General features: G+C 41.3%; 1 protein-coding gene across 2 annotated transcripts in view; it reads left to right on the plus strand.

Moving 5' to 3' along the window:
• Positions 1–25,376, plus strand: part of ADGRD1 (adhesion G protein-coupled receptor D1) — a 245,556-nt gene that overhangs the window by 212,544 nt on the left and 7,636 nt on the right. For both annotated transcript variants that reach the window (XM_034791144.1, XM_034791146.1), the window contains 2 exons: positions 21,988–22,114; positions 23,337–23,378. In XM_034791144.1, the coding sequence (XP_034647035.1) occupies positions 21,988–22,114; positions 23,337–23,378 (169 nt within the window). The remainder of the gene's footprint in view (positions 1–21,987; positions 22,115–23,336; positions 23,379–25,376) is intronic.

A 25,376-nucleotide genomic window follows, 5' to 3' on the forward strand; every position in this document is an offset into this window, starting at 1 on the left:
GCTGAGACACCACACTGTGATTGAATCCTGCCCCTCCATGACGGCCTGTGAAATACCTCTTCTGTAAGAAGATCAGCAGTGAGTCTGGATCTGGATCCAAACTTTCTCATAGGGTTCAAGCTGGTTAAAAATGATCTGTGCCTCACTGGGCGATGAAAACTACAGATACAACACTTAGTGCATTTAAAAAAAAATTATCAGAGTTCCCGCTTACATTTGTTCTGTTAAAAATGAAAAGCAGCTTTTCCTGTTTGCTGAAGGAAATCTATCCACTAGAAAGAGCTATCTGGCAAGTCAAAACTGCTTACAGCAATTATTTTTCTTGACAATTTCTAATGGCATGTAAAGATTCACATTCCCCGCATATGGCTTCAAAGGGCATGAGGAATGTATCTCATTGAAACTCTCTGAAGGGAGAGTAGGGGGGAGGGCTATAAAGGAAATACATTACCATGAGAGTATTAAGATGTTAATTAGTGACCTGAAGTCCTACTGCTGATGATAATGTCTTAAATCTAATTAAATCTTTGGCTCATTGGATATGACAAAATAAAAATGCTGTTTGGGTCATATTTGATTAAACACATGCGGAAGAATCCAGAGATAAGTAAAAATACATGAGTTTAAACATGAGCAATGGAAGACCTACCAGTGCAATGCTAATGTGCAAGGGATAGATTGAATTTATAAATGTTTCTAGTTTGTCTATTTCCATAAGCCAAAATATTGAGTTATTACCATACTAAGGCTCCACTTCAGCAAAATATTTAAGTATGTGTTTAAATCCATCTCTCTTCAGCACTTGAGTTAGGTTTATGGTGAGAGAGCAAAACATTTTCCCAACCTAAATCAGGACCAAAAAAAATCAATTTTGAATTTTTTTGCTAATAAAAAATTTAAATAATTCAATTTGGATCAACTGAAAGGTTTCATTTTTGATAATTTTGAAATGTTTTGTTTAGCTTTTGACTATTTAAAAATATGAACTTAAATTTCAAAATGCAAAGGTACTTTGTACTGTACAGCTGGAATTTTTTATTTTAAAAATGTCAAAATATTTTGAAAATTTCATATCTTTTTTTCTGAAAATATTTTCAAATTGAAAAATTGGTCTAAACTGATCTGTTTCTGCAAAAAGTTTCAGTGTCAATGAATCAGCATTTTCCTACAAAGAAAGTGTTTAGTCAAAAAATTCCCAACCAGCTCTGTTTAGCTCAGCACTTCAGAACATGCTTAAGTGATGTGCCAAATGATGAAACGTAAGTGTCACCAGTGACTTAGCTGGAATTCAAACTGCTGACTTCCCCATCCTTTGAGTCATCCAGTCCCCTGCAATAAGCGCGACAGAGTGATAGTTCTTACTTTAATACAAAAGGCTGGGATTTTCAAAGGAGGCTAGTTAGGTGCCCAACTCTCATAAAAATTGAACAGTTGTTGGTACCTAATACGAGGCATGGGATTTTCAAAAGAATCATCTAATAAAGTTATTTTAAAATCTAAGTTTTTAGGGCCTGATCATATTGACTTAAATGGGCTTTGGCTCCAGCCCTTTATTTCTAAATCCCATGTGAATTATACATTTTTGTAGGTAATGCAACATAACAAAAATAAGTAAGTACAGTGGATCTAGCTGAAAAATTTTTCTCTGCACAATACAATTTAAGAGATACTATAGGAAATCTCCATTGTAATACACTGGGTACCATTCACCATGGGGATGACTGGCAGATATTTCTTTTTGGTGTTTCATAGTTTAATGACTCCTATTCATCAGAGCTGAATGTAGATGAATAACAAGGAGGGCCACTGATGGAGAGAGAGTTGTTTTGTATGACTTTAGTACTGACAGACACCTGTACGTACAGACTGTACCAATATTCATGAAGCACTGGATTGTCTGAATAGAGAAATGTTGTAATTTTTATCAGGACTGCTTAATGTGTGTCTACTTTCATATTTTAATGCCTAGAAAGAGCAGATTTTGTTAAAATTTGGTTAATTACATCCCTTTTATGAACCCCACAAACTGCTTTTGGCAAGGAGAGAGAAACAGATGAGGAGACACACAAATTTAGACTCAAAGTGGCCAAAAGACTGCAACTAGATTTGTTCTTGCAAGATGCTGAGCACTTGTCGCAGGTGCTGAACAAGCTAAACTCCCCCTAAAGTCAGTGGGAGATAAAAGGGGCTCAGAAACCCAAAGGTGCGTGCAGGACCATGCCAGATCAATATCTTATTGAGCTGAATCTGATGACCTAATCAGTGGGGACCGATAGAGGACAAAGATAGAGAGGGAGCTTTCACCTAGCACCGTAGGCTAAGCCACCTAGGGTGACCAGATGAGAGGAAGAAAATATTGGGACACGGGGTGGGGAGAAGAGGGGGTCCGCTGGCAGAGAAAAAAAAGGAAGAGTCTGGTCACCCTAGAGCCACCTGCCAGCTAGCCCTCACCTTTAATAGCTGGAGAGCACTGCACTACCATTAATGGTGGAGTCAGTCCTTTGATACAGACCCAACAATTAATAAGCTGTAGGTAACTCTGATATTACACCCTTGAGGATAAAACAGACTCTCTGCAATTAGTCAACACAAAGTCTATGCACCACTTAAGACAACAGAGTTTATGTGGCATTTAAATGGTAAGTGACCTTTGTGCTGGCCCCTTGCATGAAGCTGAACTTCATCCTGCGAGATTTGCTAAACTCCAGAGGATTCAGCAAAGGAAGGGATCTGTGTTAAATTCCAGGGTACACATGACAGTAGTGAGCATTAAGGTTTTGCCAGAAATCTGAATTGTAATATTGGAACAAAAATCAACATGTTTTTTGAAAAAAAATTATGAATAATATAATATAATTTAAGTTGGTTGGTAAAAAGTGTGACTTTTTTTTTGCTTATCTCTTATGATTTGACATATTCAGAGCTTGTGTTGTTTCTCCAGATTTAACTGCTAGCATAATGATTTTTTTTCCCCTTGGTGGAAGGCGCTCATGCTGGTTTTGCTGGCAAGTCTCCCTTCAGTTTCACAGATAGGGAGTATTATTTTTGTTCCAGTTGAAGGAATCAAAGGCTTGGGATGGTCTGATTTATAAATAGTTCACTACTTGATAAGAACAAATGCATTATTGCAGATTTGCCCCTTCTACAACATGGAGTACGTCTACACTGGAGCTGGAGTGTAATTTCCAGCTCAGATAGACGTACATGCACTAGCTTGGATCGAGCCAGCACACTCAAAAGAGAAGTGTAGCCTTGGCAGCATGGGCGGCGGGATGGGTAAGTACTTAAGGTCCTAAGTGGGATTGTACTTGTGGTGGCTAGTCTACCCTGCCCCCTGCACCATTACGGCTTCATTTCCTTTTAATTATGGGCCTGATCTAAAGCGCATTGACGGCCATAGGTTTTGAATTAGTCTCTGTTGGTTTATAGAGCGTCCAGCTGAATATGATCCCAATCTTGATTAGGGTCTCTAGGCACCACTGTAACAAATAACATTTTAGATGTTGAAATCTACGATGCATAGCGAAGGCCTATGCAGCTCACATTCCTTTTTCACCCTAATTGGCTTTAGTTTTCAGTCCTGAAGTATCTTGTTTATGTTTTTGTTTATTGCTTAAGAACTCTGATTTTGAGCTATGGAAATTTGAATAGGAGAAGGACAATGTTATATGAGGTGTATCTCTATGCCTGGCACCACATCACAATTAAATACTCATCGTTCATCATGAAATAGAGCAACTCACTGTGAATAGCGATAACTTAACACTCTGCTTGGAGTGTTACATTTACGTCCTTGGCCCCATTTATAATCCTAGAACTCGATGTCTGCTTTATGCAGAATAATAAGACAAATATTAAAGTTATGCCATCACACAAAGTAAACACTTATTCAAACAAGCACCTTGTGCAGCACTGTAGACCACTACATAAATCACCCCAGAAGTCTGAAAAAGCTCTTAGCTACACTGTCTGATTTGCATATTTCCCCCACAATGCGCTCTCAAAATAAAGTAAATGAAAAATATAGGGACATTACAGCAGAGAAAAGTTCATATTTTAGCATGAAAGTCCTTTCAAAGTTTTATGCCTTATTTTTGGATAAGTAATACGACTCCATTAACGGTAGCTATTTTAAGTGGGTTTCAGAAAAAGAAACAGCCATGTCTACTTTGAAAATAAAAGCCCCAACCCTTGCAAACTAAAAGAATAAAAGCAGCAACATTTATTTTACTGAAATATTGAATGAAAGCATTTTTCATTAGAGCCCATGTTAATATAATACAATTAAAAAGGCAATTAATCAGAACATATGGATGCCTGATATGTTGGGATTTTCAAAATGGCATAAGGAAATGAATCCGTGAAGAACCGTGTTCTTTAACCCTACAGTGGTTTTTCAAAGGAGTGTGTCACGTCATTATGGTTTCACTCAATATATTTTCTACTTGAACCTTAGGGTCTGTCTACACAGCAAAGAAAAACCTGCGGCTGGCCTGTGCCAGCCGACTCAGACTCATGGGGCTCGGGCTGTGGGGCTATGTCATTGCTGTGTAGACCTCCGGACTCAAGCTCTAGGACCCTGCAGGGTGGGAGAGTCTCAGAGAGCCATGCCTGGAAGTCTATGCACCAATGAAACAGTCCCGCAGGCTGAGTCGTCTGGCACGAGCCAGTGGCGGGTTTTTCTTTGCTGTATAGACATACTCGTAGTCTGTTTGGAATTTCAGTTCTGGAAAGCCATGCAGAGAGCCAAAGTTTGCAAAATTGAGCATGCGAACCAGCCTTGTCTGCAGTACTTCTGCATTTTTCCTGCAAGTTGGGAATTAAAAATGCAGCGGCGGGGGGGTGGGGAGAGGGGGCGCAAGTACGGCAATTTGCCCCAGGCCCTACAGGGGCCCCCACGCGAATATAGTATTCTGTAGTATTGCAACTTTTTTTTATGGAAGGGGCCCCTGAAATTGCTTTTCCCCAGGCCCCCTGAATCCTCTGGGCGGCCCTGGCAGCGGCCCCTGAAAATCACAATAATGTTTTTAAAGTTTTCTAACATCTTTTGAACCGCATAACAGATTTCTGTCAGCTTGGACATCAGGTCGGATGAGAGTTGTGCAATAAGGGTTTAAGGTTGACTCTTGTTTTGTCTGAACTGGTTCACCAGTCCCTAGGACCTACCTCCAAGAGCTGGAGACTGGTCACTGCTTTCTAAACATAGCTTGCCATATTATTTTAGCAAATCCAGAAGTGTTTTGAGGTCGAGACAGGAGACAATGAATAGATCCAGTTTGACATGAATAGACTCAGCATGAGATACCCTCCTCTGTTTCACGTAGAGTCTGATCCAACTCCCATTGAAGTCAATAGAAAGATTCCCATTGCCCTAAAGAGCAGTATGAGAAATCCTGATTTGTAAGCAAACTCCCCTAAAAAACAGAAGGCAAGCGTCTCAAGACTCAAACGTACCACCCTCTTTGTTTTTCTTTTCTTCTGCCTAGGGGTAGTATCTGACAGATCTCTTTTTTGTTCCCACTCTGGAACTATGTGGTGAATATTCACAGCTTCTCCTAGGGATCAGTGTTGCATCACATTGATTGCAACAGATTCGGGGACCAGCCTAGAGTGCACTGAAGATGTTAGTAGCAACAGTCTCTCCGAGTAGTACTGGCAATGGACCAGCCTGATCCTCTACTGCGTGTGCAGCAAAGTTCCCAGGTTGGCAACCTCATCTCAATAAAAATCCTGCTGAAATCAGGAACATCCGAAACTGAGGTAACAGAACTAAGCAAAAACCTTGGGTGCTTCTATATGAGCAGAGAGTAGAACGACTAGGATTCAGAAAAGTAAGAGTGACCAGTAATGAGACACCGATAAATAAATAGGGAATGGTACAGAGAAGGCTGGTAAGAAACTGTTTTTGACCTTCTCTATAGAGTAAGAGAATCAGTAGATTTTCTTTAGACTTAAAAGGCAAGACATTAAAAATGAATGTTCAGGAAAGCTTTTTTTGTTGTTTTTGCAATATGTAAGAAAACCTGTGGGACTCACTGCTGTGGGATTTTATTGAAGTAAATAGCTAATAAAAGTTCAAAATCTTTAGACATTTCTATGAATAACTTAGCATCTGCAGTTACACCAGCTAAGATAAATAATAAAAGCTATAAATTAATGTTTTTTAAGAACTGGGGGTTAAGAAGAAAACCCCCTCCTTACATGCTATACAATATTGCACAGTTAGATGTATTTATCTGGGTATATGTCACCCTCTGAAGCACTGGGTACTGGCTGTTTTCAGAAACAGTGTACCAGGCTAGAAGGATTGTAGGACTGTTCCAGCAATTTTTTTTCCTTATGTAAATTTAAAGAAGAGAGAGTTCAAGCAAATATATGCCTAATAATTTATCAGCACTGCAGTTAAAGCTCATATGAGCCATTACATAGAAAATTATTTTCCTTTCTTTGTCAGTTTATATGCCTGACCTTGGTATCTTTGCTATTTACTAGCCTTGTTGTCATGGAAATGAGAAACCAACATTTTTGCTGGTATCATTTCATTAATAAAGATCATTAAGGCTGTTATGGTCAAGAGGTCATTTTCAGAGTTCAGCTCCTGTGGGTGGGGTGTTGTTAGTTCTGCAGAAATGTCAGGCACAGGCTAAAATGATTTTTTTTCCATTGGTCAATCTACAAGCATCATTGAACTCAAGGTAAGAAACAGAAACATTTGGTCAACCTATAGATTTCCAATAAACAGCTTCCTGATGCTTCTCTTTGAGGCTTTTTTCTATGTCTTTTACTTCAACAACCTTTGCTGTTCTTAGACAATCACCAAGCTCAGTTGTTAATCAACTGAATAGCATAAGTAAGAAAGGCACAAGACACACATTGTCTATGAAATCTTCTCTGAGCACAATAGACAGATCTTTAATACAGGGATGTCTACACTGTGATTAAAAAACCCGTGGCACCGAGTCTCAGAACCCAGGTCAGCTGACTCAGGCTTGCAGGGCTCACTGTAGACATTTAGGTTCAGGGTGGGGCCTGGGCTCTGAGACCCTCTCCCCTTGCGGGGTCTCAAAGTCTGCTCTCAAGCCCAAGCCTGAACATCTACACTGCAATTTAGCCCCACACCCTAAGCCCTGCAAGCCCAAGACAGCTGACCCGGACCAGCCATGGCCCTGCCGTGGATCTTTGTCTACACATAGGCCAATATCGGCCTCATAGGGTTTCTCTCCTCTGACTTATACCCGTGTAAATCAGTAGTAACTCCTCTGAAACCAATATCATCACTCCTATGTAAAGCTGGCCTGAGTAAAGAATGATGCCCAAAGGGCCAGGTACACAAATTATATAAATGAGTCTAAGTTGGTGTGATGTGCAGTCTTCTAGCCACCTCAATGTGCTTATTTCACCAACATAAACTTCCTCTAGAGCCTTATTTAGGCTGTGTCTACACTGCCACCTTCAGCGTTTTTTCAAAACACCCCCGAGTGACAAAAATGTTAGTGCTGAAAAGCACCAGTTTAGACAGCGCTTTATCACTGGGAGCCACGCTCATTCGAGATGTGTTGTGTTTTTTTTTTTAAATCGCCGGGAGAACGCTGCCCCGGCGATAAAGCGTGTCTACACTGCCCATGTCACAGCGCTGCTGTGGCCGCGCTGTAACGTGGGTAGTGTAGACATATCCTTAGAGTTGCAGGCAAACAGCTACTTATTGTGCATTGTACCCTTTCCCCCCTTACATATCACCTATGAGTTTGGCCCACTGCCTCTAACTGGGTCTGATCACGTGAGAGCCTTAGGGCTTATGTACACTACTGTTCAAGTGAATGTAACTTATGTCAATCAGGGGTGTGAAAAAATCACCCCCCTGAGCGACGTAAGGTACTCTGACTTCAAGCGGTGGCTACACCACACTCCGTCGGTGGGAGACACTTTCCCGCCAACATAGCTTCCAGCTCTTGTTGAGATGTAGTAATTATATTGATGGGAGAGCGCTCTCCCACTGTGTCTTCACCAGACGCACTGCAATGATGCGGCAGTGCCGATGTAGCGCGGTAGTGAAGACAAGCTCTAAGTTGGCCACATGAGGAGGGGGCCAGAAGGGAGGAGCGTAACAAGAAAATCAGTTACCAGGAGAGTGTAAGAATATGCAAATTAAGAAAGGCTCCATCCTGCTTTAACATACACCTTTTCCCAACTCCGCAGTGTGTAAGCTACACAAGCGTAAAACTCCCTTGCACATGACTGAGGCTATGTCTACACTTACCGGAGATCGACGCTGCTGTGATCGATACAGCGGGTCTGGTGAAGACCTGCTAAATCAATGGCGGCGTGCTCTCTGGTCGAAGTGGCGGTAAAAAAAGCCAATGCGGTCTTGGGATGCATTAGGCGAGGGATTTCTAGTAGGGATAAGGAGGTCCTGCTTCCGTTGTATAAGGCGCTGGTGAGACCTCATTTGGAGTACTGTGTGCAGTTCTGGTCTCCCATGTTTAAAAAAGATGAACTCAAACTGGAACGGGTACAGAGAAGGGCGACTAGGATGATCAGAGAAATGGAAAACCTGTCGTATGAAAGGAGACTAGAGGAGCTTGGGTTGTTTAGTCTGACAAAGCGAAGGCTGAGGGGGGATATGATTGCTATCTTTAAATATATCAGAGGGATAAATACAAGGGAGGGAGAGGAACTGTTCCAGCTTAGTACTAATGTGGACACGAGAACGAATGGATATAAACTGGCCGTGGGGAAGTTCAGGCTCGAAATTAGACGAAGGTTTCTGACCGTCAGAGGGGTGAAATATTGGAACGGCCTTCCAAGGGAAACGGTGGGGGCGACGGACCTGTCTAGTTTTAAGATTAAGTTAGATAAGTTTATGGAGGGAATGGTTTAATGGTAAAACATAGTAGCCAAGGAAAACCAAGCAATGGTACGTAAATAGTATAATGGCCAACAGGGGTCAGACTAGAGACTCTTGCCTACATGCTCGGGGTCTTACTGATCGCCATATTTGGGGTCGGGAAGGAATTTTCCTCCAGGGTAGATTGGCTGAGCCTCTGGAGGTTTTTCGCCTTCCTCCGCAGCATGGGGCAGGGATCACTAGCAGGAGGGTCTCAGCCAATTGAAGTCACTAAAACACAGGTTTGGGGACTTCAACGGTAGAGTCCAGGGAAGGGTCTTGCGGCCTGCAGCATGCAGGGGGTCAGACCAGATGATCATAATGGTCCCTTCTGACCTTAAAGTCTATGAATCTATGAGACTCCGGTACTCCACTGGAATGAGAAGAGTAAGGTAAGTCAACGGGAGACACTCCCGTCGACGCAGCGCAGTGTAGACCCTAAGCTACGTCGACTCCAGTTACGTTATTTATGTAGCTGGAGTAGTGTAACTTAGGTCAACCTACCACGGTAGTGTAGAAAAGGCCTAAGTGGCTGTAAAGAATCTCAGTTGATGCAAGGGTGTCTAACTTACACCATCATACATGGTTTCTCTGAATTTGGCTTGGGTTCCCTGTCTTATGGTATTTTTCAGCATGCCCTTTATGTTGAAACCTGCATCACTGTTAGGTTTGAGGTCAGCTAAATGCTTTCCGATTGCAAGTGCCCCTGTAAAAGGTAATGGCTTCACAATCACACCTGGTTTGTTAGAAGGAGAAAGGAGAGCATTAAGAGGTCTTTTTATTTAAAAAAAAAAATCTATAATTTGACAAGTCTTCTTTATGAACTCTGGGTCTGCCATTCTGGTTTACTGCATGGAAACGAGAAAACAAATATTTGTACCGCGTGATATAACAACTATAAAAATGATTCAGATGGTTGTAAACAGACGAACTGTAAATAGCACAATGGGCCTAATTTCAGGATATCCTTTCAAGATGATTCATGGAGATTTAGCCAGTTTACTCTAATTAAAACTAGTAAGAATAGAGCCGCTATAGATCCATTCTTCAAACAGAGTACATCCAGACAATAGAGAATGGATAAAGAGCTGTGATGAGATGGAAGCTTCACCTTGAAACCATTTGATATTAGATGGGATAAAGCAAGGAAGAAATAGATTGCAGGGAACTATCCTGCAGAGATGGGGTAAGGAAGATGGCTTAGATAACCTAGAATGTTGTTTCCCTATCTAACTTTATGGCTCTATTATGAAAACTGATGAACAAACCTGATTTAAATTAGTTCTCCATTGCCTTGCCTTTACCAAGAAGCTCTCCTAATTGATATAATGATTCTGGGCCCAATTCTCCAACCCTTACTATCCCACGACTGCTGGCCCATCCCAGAAGCACCAAGAGGGCACACAACCGATGCAAAATAATGCAAACAAATCCTCCTGCATACTTTTTGTTATCTGGGCTGATAGAGAAATGTTGTACCATGCTGGAGTGCTTGCTGTGCAAGGTATAATCAGCCTATGGAAACAAGATGACTAATGATAATTACACAGATTGCCTCCTACAAGATAAAAGCAAGTTGACCTACTGAAACACTGCAGTTTAGTTTTCTAACAATAAATGGAACCCCACTTCCTATCTACTTCCCTGAGAAGAACAAAGTACCCCTAAGGAGAAAGAGGTTAATTTTCTTCTTGCCTTCTTTGCCTTATTTGCTACCTCCCCTGGCAGCAATTCCACTGACAGCTTTCAAACAGGGGCAAAACAATCAAGCTGGGGAAATAATTTCCTATGCAAACGTCATTTGTTTAATAAATCTTCAACATTCTGAGGACCAGACCCTGTCCTGTTAAAAATTGCTTTTAGATTCCATGGGCGTTTCTGAGCACTTGATTACGCTGACTTCTCACCACAGCCCTCAGTACCAGCTGCTAGGGGAATTCATACTTCTGTCACCCAATTTCAAGTCCCCTAATAAACTTCTCCACGTTAGTTGCAACCATGATTGTACATTATTTGGACTCATGATTAATTGAACATGTTGCTATGCAATAAAAAAAACCAGCCTGACAAGTCTGTTTTAAAGAACCATACCACTGATGACTGATTTGCTGTAAATGATCATACCCTAAAAGTGGTATTCCAGTGGTAGTCCAGCGGGATACTAGACAAACCTTAAGTGCTTTGCATTGCCCATTCTTGTAATGGTCATTATGGGGACAGAGAAGATATATACTCAGTTACCCTGGGGCTGATTCAGTGAGTGACTCAAGCGATGAGCAAATAGAGATGGGGCATGATAGGCAACACTATACAGACACAAACATAGCTCTTGACTGCTTAAAGCACAAATATATGGCCAATCTCCAAAGGGCTCAGTTCCCTGTGAGAACAATGGATACCCTCCCCCCTTTCCACCTCATTCATAACAATGCAAGCTGTTGGGTGCTAAGCTCTAGAAAGTCTTGTCTAAAGGATATAGAGTGGCACAAAGTCCAAAATAGGAAATGTCATCAACCCATCTGCCATGACAAACCCTATTGTTGGAAGTATAACAACCTCATGCTATGAGATTAGGTTCTTCAGTGTTTTCTCCCACACCTTTCTTCAAAGGCAAAGGTTGGTGAAAAAGGAGGGGCCATCCTTAGATTTGGGTACTGAGACCCAGGGAGTGATACAGAAGCTCAAAAGCAGTTAAAGAGCTACGATGTCAGGAAAGCTGAGAAATGAAGGAGCTGTAGGAGCAATAGAAAAAGAGATGGAAAAATCCCAGTTCAGAGAAAGGATTTGCCCAGGGAGCTAACCCCTGAAAATCCAGCCAGCCAGGACAGTAAATCTGAGTGTTTGATCTTCAGTTCATGCCTTCAGCTGGAGAGAAGGGGGGGGGGGGATACTTTATTGCAGCAAACATGACTTTCTATAAAAATCAAGATTTGTGTTTTGTAGTTGAAGCACTGGGGTGGGAGTGCACAGACCTGAGTTCTATTGTTACCTCTGATCTGCTGTGGGAACTTAAACAAGTCACTTATGTTCTGATTATCTGACTTATAATTCCTAGTGTCTGTGTCCACACACACACACACACGTGCACACCACCTTATATTCCCATCTAAACACATTCTAGAGCATTTTTGGGAATGCCAAAATGTTTGTCATCAGCAAATCAGCACTGAAGGGCTCCTTAAGATGCACATTACATCACATATCAGCAAAATATAATCTACTGTAGTTCAATTACAGGATTTAGACCAAAGAACTAATGGCAGCTTATTTCAAAAAGCAGGAGACTGACTTCCTGCTCCCCCCAGCCAGGCTCTAGTTGGAGGGAAGGAACCTTTTTTTAATCTCATTTGTTGGACTGGATGCTAAAAGCAGCTTTAGGTTTCTGGAAGCTGTGTAGGAACAGCCAACACTTCAGCAGAGCATCTGCTTTCCTTTGGGGTTCTTTGGTGAAATGCTGGCTATTGTTCACAAAGCCTCCCCAAAAAGAAAAAACAATGTCAAGAGCAGGTCCAGCATGGGAAAAATTCTTTGCAGTTATAAGCTATAATAACCTGTATTACCAGCACCTTTCAACAGCACAAGCTGTAGGCCTGGGGTCTAGAATGCAGTAAGCAAAGGATTTACAGTGTTTTACAAACATTATTAAGTCTCACAACACCCCTGCAAAGTAGGAAATATCACCCTCTCCCTGGGGAAACTGAGGCATAGTGAAGTCGAGGACCTGATTTTTAGAAGCGCTGAGCATCTGCTACCAGTAACTTCATATGTGGCTATTCTTGGTATTACTGTAGTGTTTAGAAGCCCCAATCTTTCTTCATGGAGCTTACAGGCTAAATAGACAAATGCAAAGGAGGGAAAACAGGTGCAGAAACTTGCCCAAGGTCACCCAGTAGATCCGTGACAAAGCCAGAATTGAAAGCCAGGTCTCTTGAGTCTGAGACCAGTGCTCTATCCACAAGACCAAGGGGCCTTCTGGAGTTCATAGATTAAATTAATTTCTGAAAATCATATTCCAGTTGACTTGCTCAATGAGTTGGTGGTTGAGCTCGGAGGAGAACCAAGACATTTTGACTCTGAAACCTGCCTTTTGACCCCTAGTTTACATTCCTTGAGCTGGCCAAATTATTCATTGTGACTATTTTTGGGTGTGAATTTAGATCATTTTTATTTTTGGGTCATAAAGGGCCTGATCCCAAAGACTCCCATTGATATCAACCAACTCTGGCTCAGGTCCAAATGGTTTGTAAATCTATCCACATTTCTGTGAATGTGTTTGTAGCAACACACTGGCTAGTTTGCTCAAACAATTTCCAGCAAATGGGTTTTCCTAATATTGTTCAGCTGGACTATTTGGTGTGGGTGATTTTGCTCCCTGACTAGATGATTGAATAAATAATAGCAAACAACAAAATGTTCTTGTTCACTCATGACTCCCACTCTGTAAAGAATAACCATTCCTCACGCATCAACAGGGATAAAATCTTGAAGACTGGTGAATACCAAGCATAAAAGGAGACAAGAACATAGCTGAATTGAATGGCAGTTCTGACTGTGAAGGAAAGTTTGCAAACTATTTGTTTCACAGACTTTAATCAGCTCTTAGGTTAGAGTTTGGTGATTACAAGTTGTAGCAAACTGGGAACAGTCCAAGTTCATCTCCTTCCACTATTAATCTGAACTGTTAGATTTTGAGAGAGCTGCTAGTGGTGGGTGTCTGAAGTAAACCGCAAAAAGAGAAAATTAAGTTAAAAGGACCATTCATCAAACTAACAATGTGACTTGCGATGGAAAAGTGTCTGCTTTTATAGACCATACCTCTTCCTGCTATTTATATAATCTTGGTTTATAGGTCTCAATTTAGTCCCTAATTTAGCAGACAGGATGTCTGAAGTTGTGGAGGTCAGATGCCTTAAACGGATTAGTTCCTCATATATAACCAATAAAACTGATTTGTGAGTTATAGATCCCATTCTTAATAGCAATACAGTTTGCTTCCTGTGAGGAGTAAAGTTTCTTCCTAGGAGCTGCTAGTTCAATCATCAGTATTTGATATGGACAGTGTCCTCAGAGCAATAGGAAGGAGGGAGAAATTAAATAAGGGCAAGAAGAAAGCTATAGTGAGTAGAATTGTTCCAAACCAATTGCAAATATAATAAAACTATAAGGTCCGACCCTGCTTCTTGGCAAAATCCCACTGAATTTAACAGCAACAAGATTGAACACTTACTTCATATTATGTTGTTGACAGAAATTATATCCCACAGGACCTGACCCCCTACATTTCTTGCACAGCTTGCCATCAATGGAGTTAAAACAGATTACACTAGCTCCAGGATCTTTCCCTCATGTTCCTATTGACCAGAATTTGGGACCAGGATTTCAGCTGGTATAAATCAATGTAGCTTCATTGACTTCGTTGGAGCAGTTAACACCAGCTGAAGATCTGGCATTGCCTATGCAAGGATTGGAGGTTATGCAAAGCTGAACAATAAATAGGAACCGGAGAGTAAAACAAAGACTTAAGTGGGATGACTCAGATGGGTAAGGTTACTCTCTTAAGTAAGGGTTATAGGATTGGCCCCTAAGAGAGGCAGACAAAGGAGACAAGATTTTTGTTTTTTTAGATGGAGATTTAATGAGATGGAGAGTCAATTAGACAGAAAGCCCAGGAAAGGCTGATTGAGGCATCAGGAACTATAAAGAAAGTTGTACTTGCAATAACATTGTTCCAAATGTGTGAAGGGAAAGAACAGAAAGGTGGGAGCAAGTCTGTGGAGGGGTTTAAAGTAAGCTTTTTCAATACCTGGGCCCTGATTTGCAGGATTCATACAGGTAGTCCCAGTGAATAGATTTTGCATAACTGCCAGCAACTACCCTGAAGGAACCCCATTGATTGTAAGGGAGACAGTTGCAACATGATGGCCCTATGCAGTACAGATTCATTGCTGTTGGCTCTTTAAAAAAAAAAAAAAAAAAAAAAAAAAAAAAGTTAAAACCATTCTTTTGGCTCTGCATAGGAATTAAATCAGCCCACATCGAAGCATCTATTACTGAACAATGCTTTGCACAGCTTGTGCCTTCTGTGTAACTTGCAATCTATCCATTCAGATTGTTATCATTTTGACACAGTAAGAAACAATTCCTAGCAGTAGAACAGGCTGATAGATACACTGTGCACAAACAATAATATTCCAAAGGCTGCGGAACACAGACTGAATATAAAAATGTAATCAGAACAAAAACAGCTCTGCAGTTTCCAGAAATCACCTGTTAACAAAGGAATAAGTGGTACATATTTGTTAAAAAAAAAAAAATGAAAAAAAAGTAGAAAGGAAGAACAAAAGCAAATTCCCCGTTGGTGCCAGTTTTGTCTTGCTCCCAATCAATTCAGTGCAGGGCTGACCACCACACACACGGACGCTGGAAGCAAAGACAGTTTAACGGAGCTAGACTGCGAGAGAGCAATAGGGATTGAACTTTTATCAGCTTCTGTGAGAAATAAACCCTTATATGGCTTCTAAAATTCTATGGGCCAGCTCATCACCACCTAGAATGTGACCATGCAGATGTCTAAGGGTGAGTAAGTCCTCCCTTTATGCTGCCTGCCCACATTTCTACTGCAAGCATGGGGAAAAGAAGAGGTTAAGGACTAGATTCACCAAGGAACCAGCGATGCTTAGCATGGCCACAGCTAATTTTTCACCACCTAGAAAATCACTGTGATTTACATGCTTGGGCTTCCTATACAATGAATGCATAACGATAGGTTCCTCCAAATGAGGTTCACAAAGGCCAGCAGACTAGGTGGCTGCCCGCCTAAAATAAACAACGGGAGATGTCAAGAAATCAGGAGTGTCCTAAGTCCTGTCCCTCTCAGGGAGTTTGGCTTTTAAATCCAGGCTGCAGGGAGGCACCTCCCTCTGCTTGGGATTCTCAGCTGCAAACCCTTGTTTGGAATTAGTCATCTACAGCATTTCTTGCAAGGGGGAGGCACTCTTCCCCCATAACTTGTAGCCCAGTGGTTAGAGTACTCACCAGGGAGGTGGGAGACTACAGGTTCAAAACTTCCTTCTGCCTGAGGGGGGGAAGGGATAAGACAACCTACATCTATATTAATTGAACGGGACATTGCTTATGGTCATCCAGCACAGTTGGGCAACAGAAATCAGGCTCTCTCCTTCAGTGTCTTGAGGTATCAAACTCGGTATCATCATCTTGGTTACCGAACTTCATAGCATAAAATCCAAAGGACCACATTAGTACATTGTTAAGGTTGCTCAATCTGAATATTCAAACACCAGCTAAGGTTCCAAAAGCAACATGTACTTGGCTGGGTTGTATGGTTTAAATTATTAGGGCTAGTCGCCTAAACTATTCATGTAGCCAGAAAAACAGGAATAAAAAATAAGAACATATATGTGCAGTGCATTGGAATTAACGTAACTAGGGGACCCGTATCTTTTGCATTTTCTGAATTTTTTTGACCTTATTGTTGCTTAATGCAGCTTTTTGCATTTAATTTCCTATGCATTTTTTAAAGGTCAAGAGGAAATGAAACAAAGTTTGGGGAAGTGGGGGAAGAGGATGAGGGAAGAAAATAAAAAAGGTCAAGGAAAAAATGCTGCCAAGCTCCTAGCTTGGTTAGTAAAGCTCATAACTCCTTGAACCAGTCATTCACACTTAGGGTGAAATTCACCCATGCGACAGACTGGCGTAAGATCTATACACTGAAGCAAAATAGGTCCTAAATAGGATGTAAGTGACACTCACATCTTGTGCTGATCCTGTGCATGGGGTGAATTTCACCCCTAAACAACACCCAGTTTAAATGGATGTGCACTTAAAAAGATGCACACGTACAGAGTGCCTCTCTAATTAGCGTTCATCTCCTGCCCTCATACATTTTTCTATTGCACATGGTCAATGTTCAGTCTTCAAAGGTCTATGACCTTTGTTAAATCAAAACCTGTTAAAAACAAATGGCCAGATGTAGTATTTAGGTGCCTAAAGAATGCCTAACAGAGAGGGATTTATAATGCAATAAAGCACTTAACTCCCGTTGACTGTCAGTGGGACTTAGACACCTAACCTGCTTTGATGCTTTTGTACATCATACCTCATGACTATCAACATCGTTAGGCACCTATATCCTTTTGTGAATCTGGCCCAAACTGACTAGTCCATAAGTTTCCACTGAGTCTAGCCCACATTTCAGTTTTCATGTCATTCACTCTTACTGAAGCATTGTTTGGATAGTGTGTTTAGAATAAAGAACAGGAGTACTTGTGGCACCTTAGAGACTAACAAATTTATTTGAGCATAAGCTTTCGTGGGCTACAGCCCACTTCATTGGATGCATAGAATGGAACACACAGAAAGAAGATATTTATACATACAGAGAACATGAAAAGGTGGAAGTACCCCTACCAACTGTAAGAGGACAATCAATTGAGATGAGCTATCATCAGCAGGAGAAAAAAAACCCCAAAAACTTTTGAAGTGATAATCAAGATGATGTTTAGAATAGTTTTGCAATGGGAAAAGTGTATTTGTTGTGGTCGAATGATTCCAAATATGGCTGAAGTCATTTTGCTCAAATTTAAATTAAAAATGAAAACAAACTCCCCTTTGGGAAGAAACCAAACAAGGACAAGTTTATCCCAAAAGGCAAATTTCATAAAATTGGATGTGTATGAGACAGCAGACGGGTACGAGTGATGGGTTCATAATGGAAAGTGTTTTTTAATATTGGATTAGATGAGAGATCTAAAATGTCTAAATGCCCAGATTCTGTTTTCTCCATGTTTGCTAAGGCCCCTCTCCTGCAATGAGTCCTATGCAGGTGGACCCTCATAGAAATCAGTGGGGCTCAGCCCAGTCACAGGGTTTTTTGTTCCCTCCCTCCCCCCACAAGAGTTCATTGCAGGATCTGGGTTCTTGGCAATGTGTCAGTGGGAAATATTTCCTGTGTTGCTGTTGAAGTGAAGGACTTTAGCCTTGAGGAAAAAAATATCATCCTTGCATCATGAAATAATTCTGCACCATTGATCAAGTTGCTCTCAAGACCAGATTCTTTGAAGTGTATATTGTAAGTGAATAATAGACCTTGGGGTTTATTGTATTTCTTCAATTCCCGCCTGAAAGACCCTTTGCAGAATCAAATTGAATTGTACTAAAATATTTGTGGCCAAGGACAGCAATACATACATTTTAAGAAAGCCAGGCTTTCTTCTCTGACACAAGCCTTGACCCCATGCAGTGTTTCTACGTATTCTTTAATCAAAGACAAAGATTTGTTTACTTGGGTCACTGAGATGACGGACTTGGCACTCAATATTTAAAGGGATTTTTCCATTGAGTTCAGGGGTAGGCAACCTATGGGACATGTGCCGAAGGCGGCACACAAGCTGATTTTCAGTGGCACTCACACTGCCCGGGTCCTGGCCACTGGTCCGGGGGGCTCTGCATTTTAATTTAATTTTAAATGAAGCTTCTGAAACATTTTAAAAACCTTATTTACTTTACATACAACAATAGTTTAGTTATATATTATAGACTTATAGAAAGAGACCTTCTAAAAACGTTAAAATGTATTACTAGCGAGCGAAACCTTAAATTAGAGTGAATAAATGAAGACTCGGCACACCGCTTCTGAAAGGTTGCCAACCCCTGAGTTATGCTATACAGTAGCCTCATTTTTCTCCTGTTGTTTTCTGTAATCATCATAGAGCCTTGCTCTAACAAAAGATTTGCAGCTTTATAGGCGCTTCTCTCCTGCATCTACACCCTAACCCCACCAAAGGGGAAGGTTAATATTGCTTGAGGCATTATTATCTCCTGCATGGATTTCCTATTAGCAATCTGGAAGCTCCTCAGTGATGCAATAGTTCAGAGGGTGGGCTGGTCCTTGGCTCCACCCATCCCTCCCTCAATATTCCCATCCTGACTTACTGATCTCCACCTTTACCACAGCCCCAGTTCAGTAAAGAACTTAACTTTAAGCATGTGCTTAAATCACATTGGCCTCAATAGGACTTAAGCATGTGCTTATATTTAAACACATGTTTAAGTGCAATGCTCACTAGGAATTGGATTACTCACTTGCTTCGGGGACTTGGGGTCATGTGCCTTTGTTAGGACTTAGACAGTTCCGGGAAGGAGGAGGCTTTTTTCTCCACTTCCACTCTGCCAATGGAAGGCAGCATCTCTTCCTTGATATCTTGCAGGATTTCAGTAATTTGAGGTATAGGGCATGCAAATCTCCTGCATCTTTCCACCTCGCATAACAGAACTGCTCAGGTGCCAGCAGTGGCGGATTAATGATTTTGCCACCACCGGCCCCATATGAATTTGTTTTGGTTTTTTTACAAATTTGTTTGAACTAAAATGAATCTAAATATCATTAAAATAATTGAACATTTACAAGTTTGATTGTAAATAAAATTACAAGTACAGCAGACCCTCGCTTGAACGCGCGCCTATATAGCGCAATTTCGCTTATAGTGCGGGACCGGGCATGGATCCAAAACTGAGAACCGCTTAATTTCTTCCTTCCAATCATATTATTAACGTTTAGGATTCTCGCAAGTATGTTTACTAAATGGTGTCGCACCGTCATTGGTGGTTTCAATACGCACTATGATTGGTAGAATCACAGCGTCACTGATGCCGCAATTACAAAAATGCTGCTATTATAAATTTGCTGCCCCTGCAAATTTGCCGACCAAGGCCAGTTGTTCTCAAACTTTTGTACTGGTGACCCCTTTCACATAACAAGCCTCTGAGTGTGACCCCCATTATAAATTAAAATCACTTGTTTATATATTTAACACCATTATAAATGCTGCAGGCAAAGCGGGGTTTGGGTTGGAGGCTGACAGCTCGCGACCCCCTGAGGGGTCCCAACCCACAGTTTGAGAACCCCTGGCCTAGGCGATAATACACCGCTGAGTGCCAGTTGGCTAATAGGCTTTGTGCCCGTGGAGAAAACTAGGAGGTTTTTCCCCAGTACACCTCTACCCCGATATAACATGACCCAATATAAAACGAATTCAGATATAATGTGGGAAAGCAGCGCTTCGGGGGGGCGGGGCTGCGCACTCCAGCGGATCAAAGGAAGTTCGATATACCACAGTTTCACCTATAAGGCAGTAAGATTTTTTGGCTCCCAAGGACAGCATTATATAGGGGTAGAGATGTACTTCCATGAGAGTTTTGAGTGAGCAAGCCCTTGCTGAATACTTTCTGGTTGTCCAAAGCTTTGGCCCAGGCATGTCGCCACTGAATCTTTTGTTAGGAGAAAGTGGATTGTGCTGGAGTCACTATGTACATATTCACAAGTCACCTGGCTTCACTCTAACTCAGATCAACTTTCAGCAAGTACAAAGAAAATAAAAAATTAACTGCAAGTTAATTTGATGTATATTGTAAGTTGTATATTGTTTTAACTGAATGCAGATGGAATGAGCTGTTCTCATGCTTTCCATACGTAGAAATAGACAAGGTACTTCTTGTTCAATGCTCTTACAGCTGCTACACTCAGTATTGATGTTTACATGCCCACATGAATGTTTCTTTAGTACAATTCATTGCAGAGAGTCAGTATCTCTCAAGGAAGTAGAGAAATAACAATGCACTGGGGGAAAAAAAAGGACTTTTGGAGAGTAGACAATTATGTAAGATAAACAGTAATGCTGTGTGACTTCAGTTTGGTCCGAGCTCCATGTCCTACATGCAGGCTGGCTGGTGTTCTGGTGCAGCAAAGACATCAGAACATCCTGAGTTAAACCAGCAAACAAATCCCAGAACTGCAAATTACCTTCCTGGAAATGCTGATCATGCAAGGTCTCAAGCACCCCATGTGAGGTACTGATCACGCTTAATTCCTTTTGGTGATGAAGATAAACATCTTGCAGGAGATTGAAAGCATGTTGCACCTCACACCCATGCAGGAGCGCCGCCAGCTTTTTTGCCACCCTAGGCAGCGGAAGGTCCCGCCCCCGAAATGCCGCCCCCGACAAAGGGGGTGGAAGGTTCAACCCCCGAAATACCGCCCCCAACAGAGGCGGCAGAAGATCCGGCTGCCGTGGTCGCCAACCCCCAAATGTTAGCGCCCTAGGCGACCGCCTAGGTCGCCTAATGGGTTGCGCCGGCCCTGCACCTGTGGGCCCTAATTTAGGAGGCTGTAGGTGCAGAGACATAAGGCCTAATTCTGATGACACATCTGTCTATATCTATCTGTTGTCTCTTGTCTTATACTTAGATTTTTAAGTCCCTTGGGCCAAGGACTGTCTTTTTGCTCTGTTTGTACAGCGCCTGGCACAGTGGAGTCCTGGTCCATAACTAGGGCTCCTCAGCACTTCAGTAATAATAATAAATAACAACATGGTTCTTACACAGCCCCCATTGCCATAGTATCTGAACGCCTCACAATCTTTAACGAATTGATCCTCACAAAATCCCTGCGAGGTAGGGAAGCACTTTATTCCCATTTTACAGCTGAGGAACTGAAGCACACTGAGGCAAAAAGCATGAAAAATATTTTAGGCACCTAATTTCCATTGATTTCAATAGGAGCTAGGTACATAAATACTTTTGAGGACCTGGGACAGACAGACAGACAGTTCCTGGACCACTGGCCCATCAATCCTCTCTACTGATCTATAGATGCATGAGCACTTGACAAGAGTTGTCTCCCTGAGTTTGGTGGGCTTCAGTTACCCATAGTCTGGAAGGCACTTTTGGATCCTTGAAGAGGAAAGCACTGTAGAACATTGAAGAGATTACTCTTATTTAAGTGCAACCAATGCGCTCTTATCAACTGACTCATGAGAACAATATTGATGAAGTTCTTTCTGTGTGTTGTGAACATAAATATGTCCGACTTCATTTTTTTTCAAAAGCTGACATGGCAAATCATTTCTACATCATCAATAAATCTGAGCAACAATCCGATTGCATTGTCTGTGAAGATTTTTTTTTTTTTTTTTTTTGCAATCACTTGTGTGCCAAGAAATAATTGATAAAAATCTCCCCTCGGATGTTTTAAAAACATACTGTTTGCCTGGCAGTTCTGTTAAATTTCCTGTCATTTTATCTTTCAGGTTGACAGCTAAGGCAGTTGCTGTATTGTTACCGATCTTGGGAAGTTCATGGATCTTTGGAGTTCTAGCGGTCAATGACCATGCAATAGTATTTCAGTACATGTTTGCAATATTCAATTCCTTGCAAGTAAGTACATAATGCAGGCTCTGAGGGTTCAGACAAGAGCTGTAGAGCACCGCAAGCTTGCAACTGACAGATCTTCAGCAATGTTTTCATTTGTGTATATTTTTCTGATCTTCCATACCCCTACATAAGCATGTACAGTCAATGATATTTCTCCAGTCTCTGCATAGACAGTGAAAATACTGAGCAATTGAGTGAGGCTTCTAACAGCCACCAGATGAACAGGCACTGAACACTGCCCTTGACAGAGTTTATTCACATTTCATTTTCAAGAGTGAGGCATCAAGGACTAGATTTAACAGTGGATGCACTGCTGACATTTTTCAAGTTTGTAAAGTCAACTTAAGATTCTGTGATCCCGAAGGAGCCAAATAAGACAATCCGAAGTGGCTGGGTAGATCTCATCAGATTGAGCAACCGGGTATGTGTGTTGCATTTGACAAAGGTTAGAAGGAAAGAGGCCCACTGATGCAGCATACAGGACTTGTGATAAGAGGACACGGTAGAAGGGCTCTGATCCACCAAAAGCATCTCTAGCCAGGAAAGGTCTTAAGAACCTGCTTAACTATAAGCAGATGCTTGAATACAGACATACAAGTAAGGGCGTGTTTAAGTTCTTTCCTGGATCAGAGAGGTAAAAGCAGCACTTGTGAATTTTTTGGTTCTCTCACAAAGGAATTCCACAGATAATCAAACAGATAATACATCATAGGGTCCCAGCTAGTCTGGTGGAAAAGGGCTTTGATTGCCAACAACCAAAACATTTTTGATTTTTAAATACACCTCTACCCCGATAAAACGCTGTCCTCAGGAGCCAAAAAATCTTACCGCATTATAAGTGAAACCACGTTATATCGAACTTGCTTTGATCTGCCGGAGTGCGCAGCTCCGCCCCCCCCGGAGCGCTGCTTTACCGCGTTATATCTGAATTTGTGTTATATCAGGTCACGTTATATCAGGGTAGAGGTGTATTTGGATTTGGAGGCAGACACTTTCTGTGAAAATTTTGTTGAAAACCCAAGTTCCTTAAAAATAAAGTAAAAGTTTTAGATGGAAAATTTTTGACCAGTCCTATCAGTAGCCTAATGTTGTAAGTGATTAAGTTAGGGAAGAATTTGACCCATTCATGCTCAATTGTAAATTTCAGTCTATTGCATGCTTGCTTAGTGCAATACTTCAAGTAATAACCTGTAATATTCTTCTTCCCTTTTTTGTTTTCTTTTAGGGATTTTTCATCTTCCTGTTTCACTGCCTTCTGAATTCAGAGGTATGTCCCCTGTCCCCCCGGTAAACATCCAGTAAGAGATCTTTCTGTAGTAAAACCAAGAGCCAAATAATGCTAAAATAGCGTTAGGATGGTATAAAGTTTGTAAATCAGCCTCGGTATTTTTAGGAACCCCTTGTTTAATGCTGTTGCTTTAAGAATTGCCCTTTATTCCTCAGTCACAGTTGCTTAGCAATGTGTATGTTTTTTATGTAGTCACTGTCATTACAATTTATGAAATCTTCAGGAAAGTAGGAACTCGGTAAAAAACTCAAGTGCCCTGGGTGTAAAATAAACAGCGAATGAACCCATTATGGGCACTTTCTTTGTCACTGATATTTGTAAGTTTCTGTGGGAGAAACATGAAACTATCAGTGATTTTCTGGTTCAGAGGATTCCTAGACACACATGACCCCACTTTGTAGCAATGTATGTCATTTAGCGCATTTAACCTAAAGAAGCGGAGTTTCAAATACGTGATAACAGATTAGAATTCAAGTCTAAGGGGAAACGTACTGCCTGGGCATGGATGGAGACTAGCATTCTATGGGCAACATTTCTGAAGTGAGAATGTTTGGGTTTCAGAGCCAGAAGGGAAAATAAATATTCATCTCAACAAAACAAACTTTTAGAACTCACTAATCCCTTTATTAATGAGAAACCAGAGTTGAACATTTCCTGGGGACTTTTCTTGGCAGGATGCTATGTTTTTTACAGTGGACTAAAGGGGGATATTTTCATGTAAAGACTGTGTCACTGGATTGACTCCTTTAGAGCCAAAGCTTTAGCCAGATAAATAGGCCTTGACAGGGAATCGCTACATGGACCGGAGCAGCCAGAATGCTCCCCTCTCCCAGGGCGCTGAGCACAAGAGCCCAGCAATATGCCATTGTTACTGTAAATCAAAGGTGGTGATGGAAGCCGCTGTCAATACCAGGTGGGTGTTTTAATCAGTGGATCAGCATATACACATATATCTACTACTGATCACTCTTCTACTTATCCCATGCCTCTTCCCTCCATGCTACACATACCCATTGGAATCACTCCAGTTCGTCAGTGTTACGGGCCTTCTCTGCCTGCGCAGGAGCAGGCAGGACATGGTGTTTGCAATAATCAGGTGTTCGCTGAGCACCATCATCATGACCATTGTTGAATGTAATCATGGTCTCTGCCCCAATGACTTCATAGTGTTGGGACCAAGTACTGAATTCTCTAGCTGCAGTGGGTTCAGAAGGAGACGCCAGTGTGTAAAGCTAGGAGGGCTGGTAAAAGTTAAGAAGGAAAAATATTTAAATATCCTATTGTTCCCTGTGCTCAGAGAGCCTCTTTCTCTCCAGGACCCATCTGACTCCCAGACAAAACAATCCAATGTCCAGATATTTATATCTGACTTGGCTACCTTTTTAAAAAAAACAAAAACCAGCAACCTACTAAGGAAGGGAATTCATAAACTCCTCAGAGTGATCTTAGAGGCACTAGGTACTTTAGAGTCTGATCCCTGGCAAACAGCAGAAATACGCAATTGCTTTTGGAGAATATTTCTTATTAGCTCCACTGTACAGTCTCTATGAGGGTCTCTATTTAAAATAGACCTTCCGAAAAAACTTTAAAAAAATGCTTTACTCCTCAAAACTTGGTGTATCAGAGAATCCCAGCCATAGGAAAGCAAAACTGCTAGCAATATTTCAAATCAGTAGGGTAAAGCAGAGATATAGGGGTTTACAAGCAATACATAAGGCCTGTTTGAAGAAGTACTATAAAAAATGGCAGTACTTTTGATTGCCTGAGGACCTTGGCAATGCTGGAACTACAGAGCAGACTACATCCTTTTTTACCTGCAGTTATTTTTTGTTTTGTTTTTCAAAGTAAAAAGAAGAACAACAACAAAATTAGAAGGAGAATATAAACAACAATTATAGCATGCAATCACAGCGGGAGAAATATAAAAAGGTACATATACAGCACCACAGGAACTACAAATATACACAAAAGAAGAAT

This window comes from Trachemys scripta, chromosome 15, assembly GCF_013100865.1.
Source record: "Trachemys scripta elegans isolate TJP31775 chromosome 15, CAS_Tse_1.0, whole genome shotgun sequence".
In the NCBI taxonomy this organism is placed as follows: Eukaryota; Metazoa; Chordata; order Testudines; family Emydidae; genus Trachemys; species Trachemys scripta.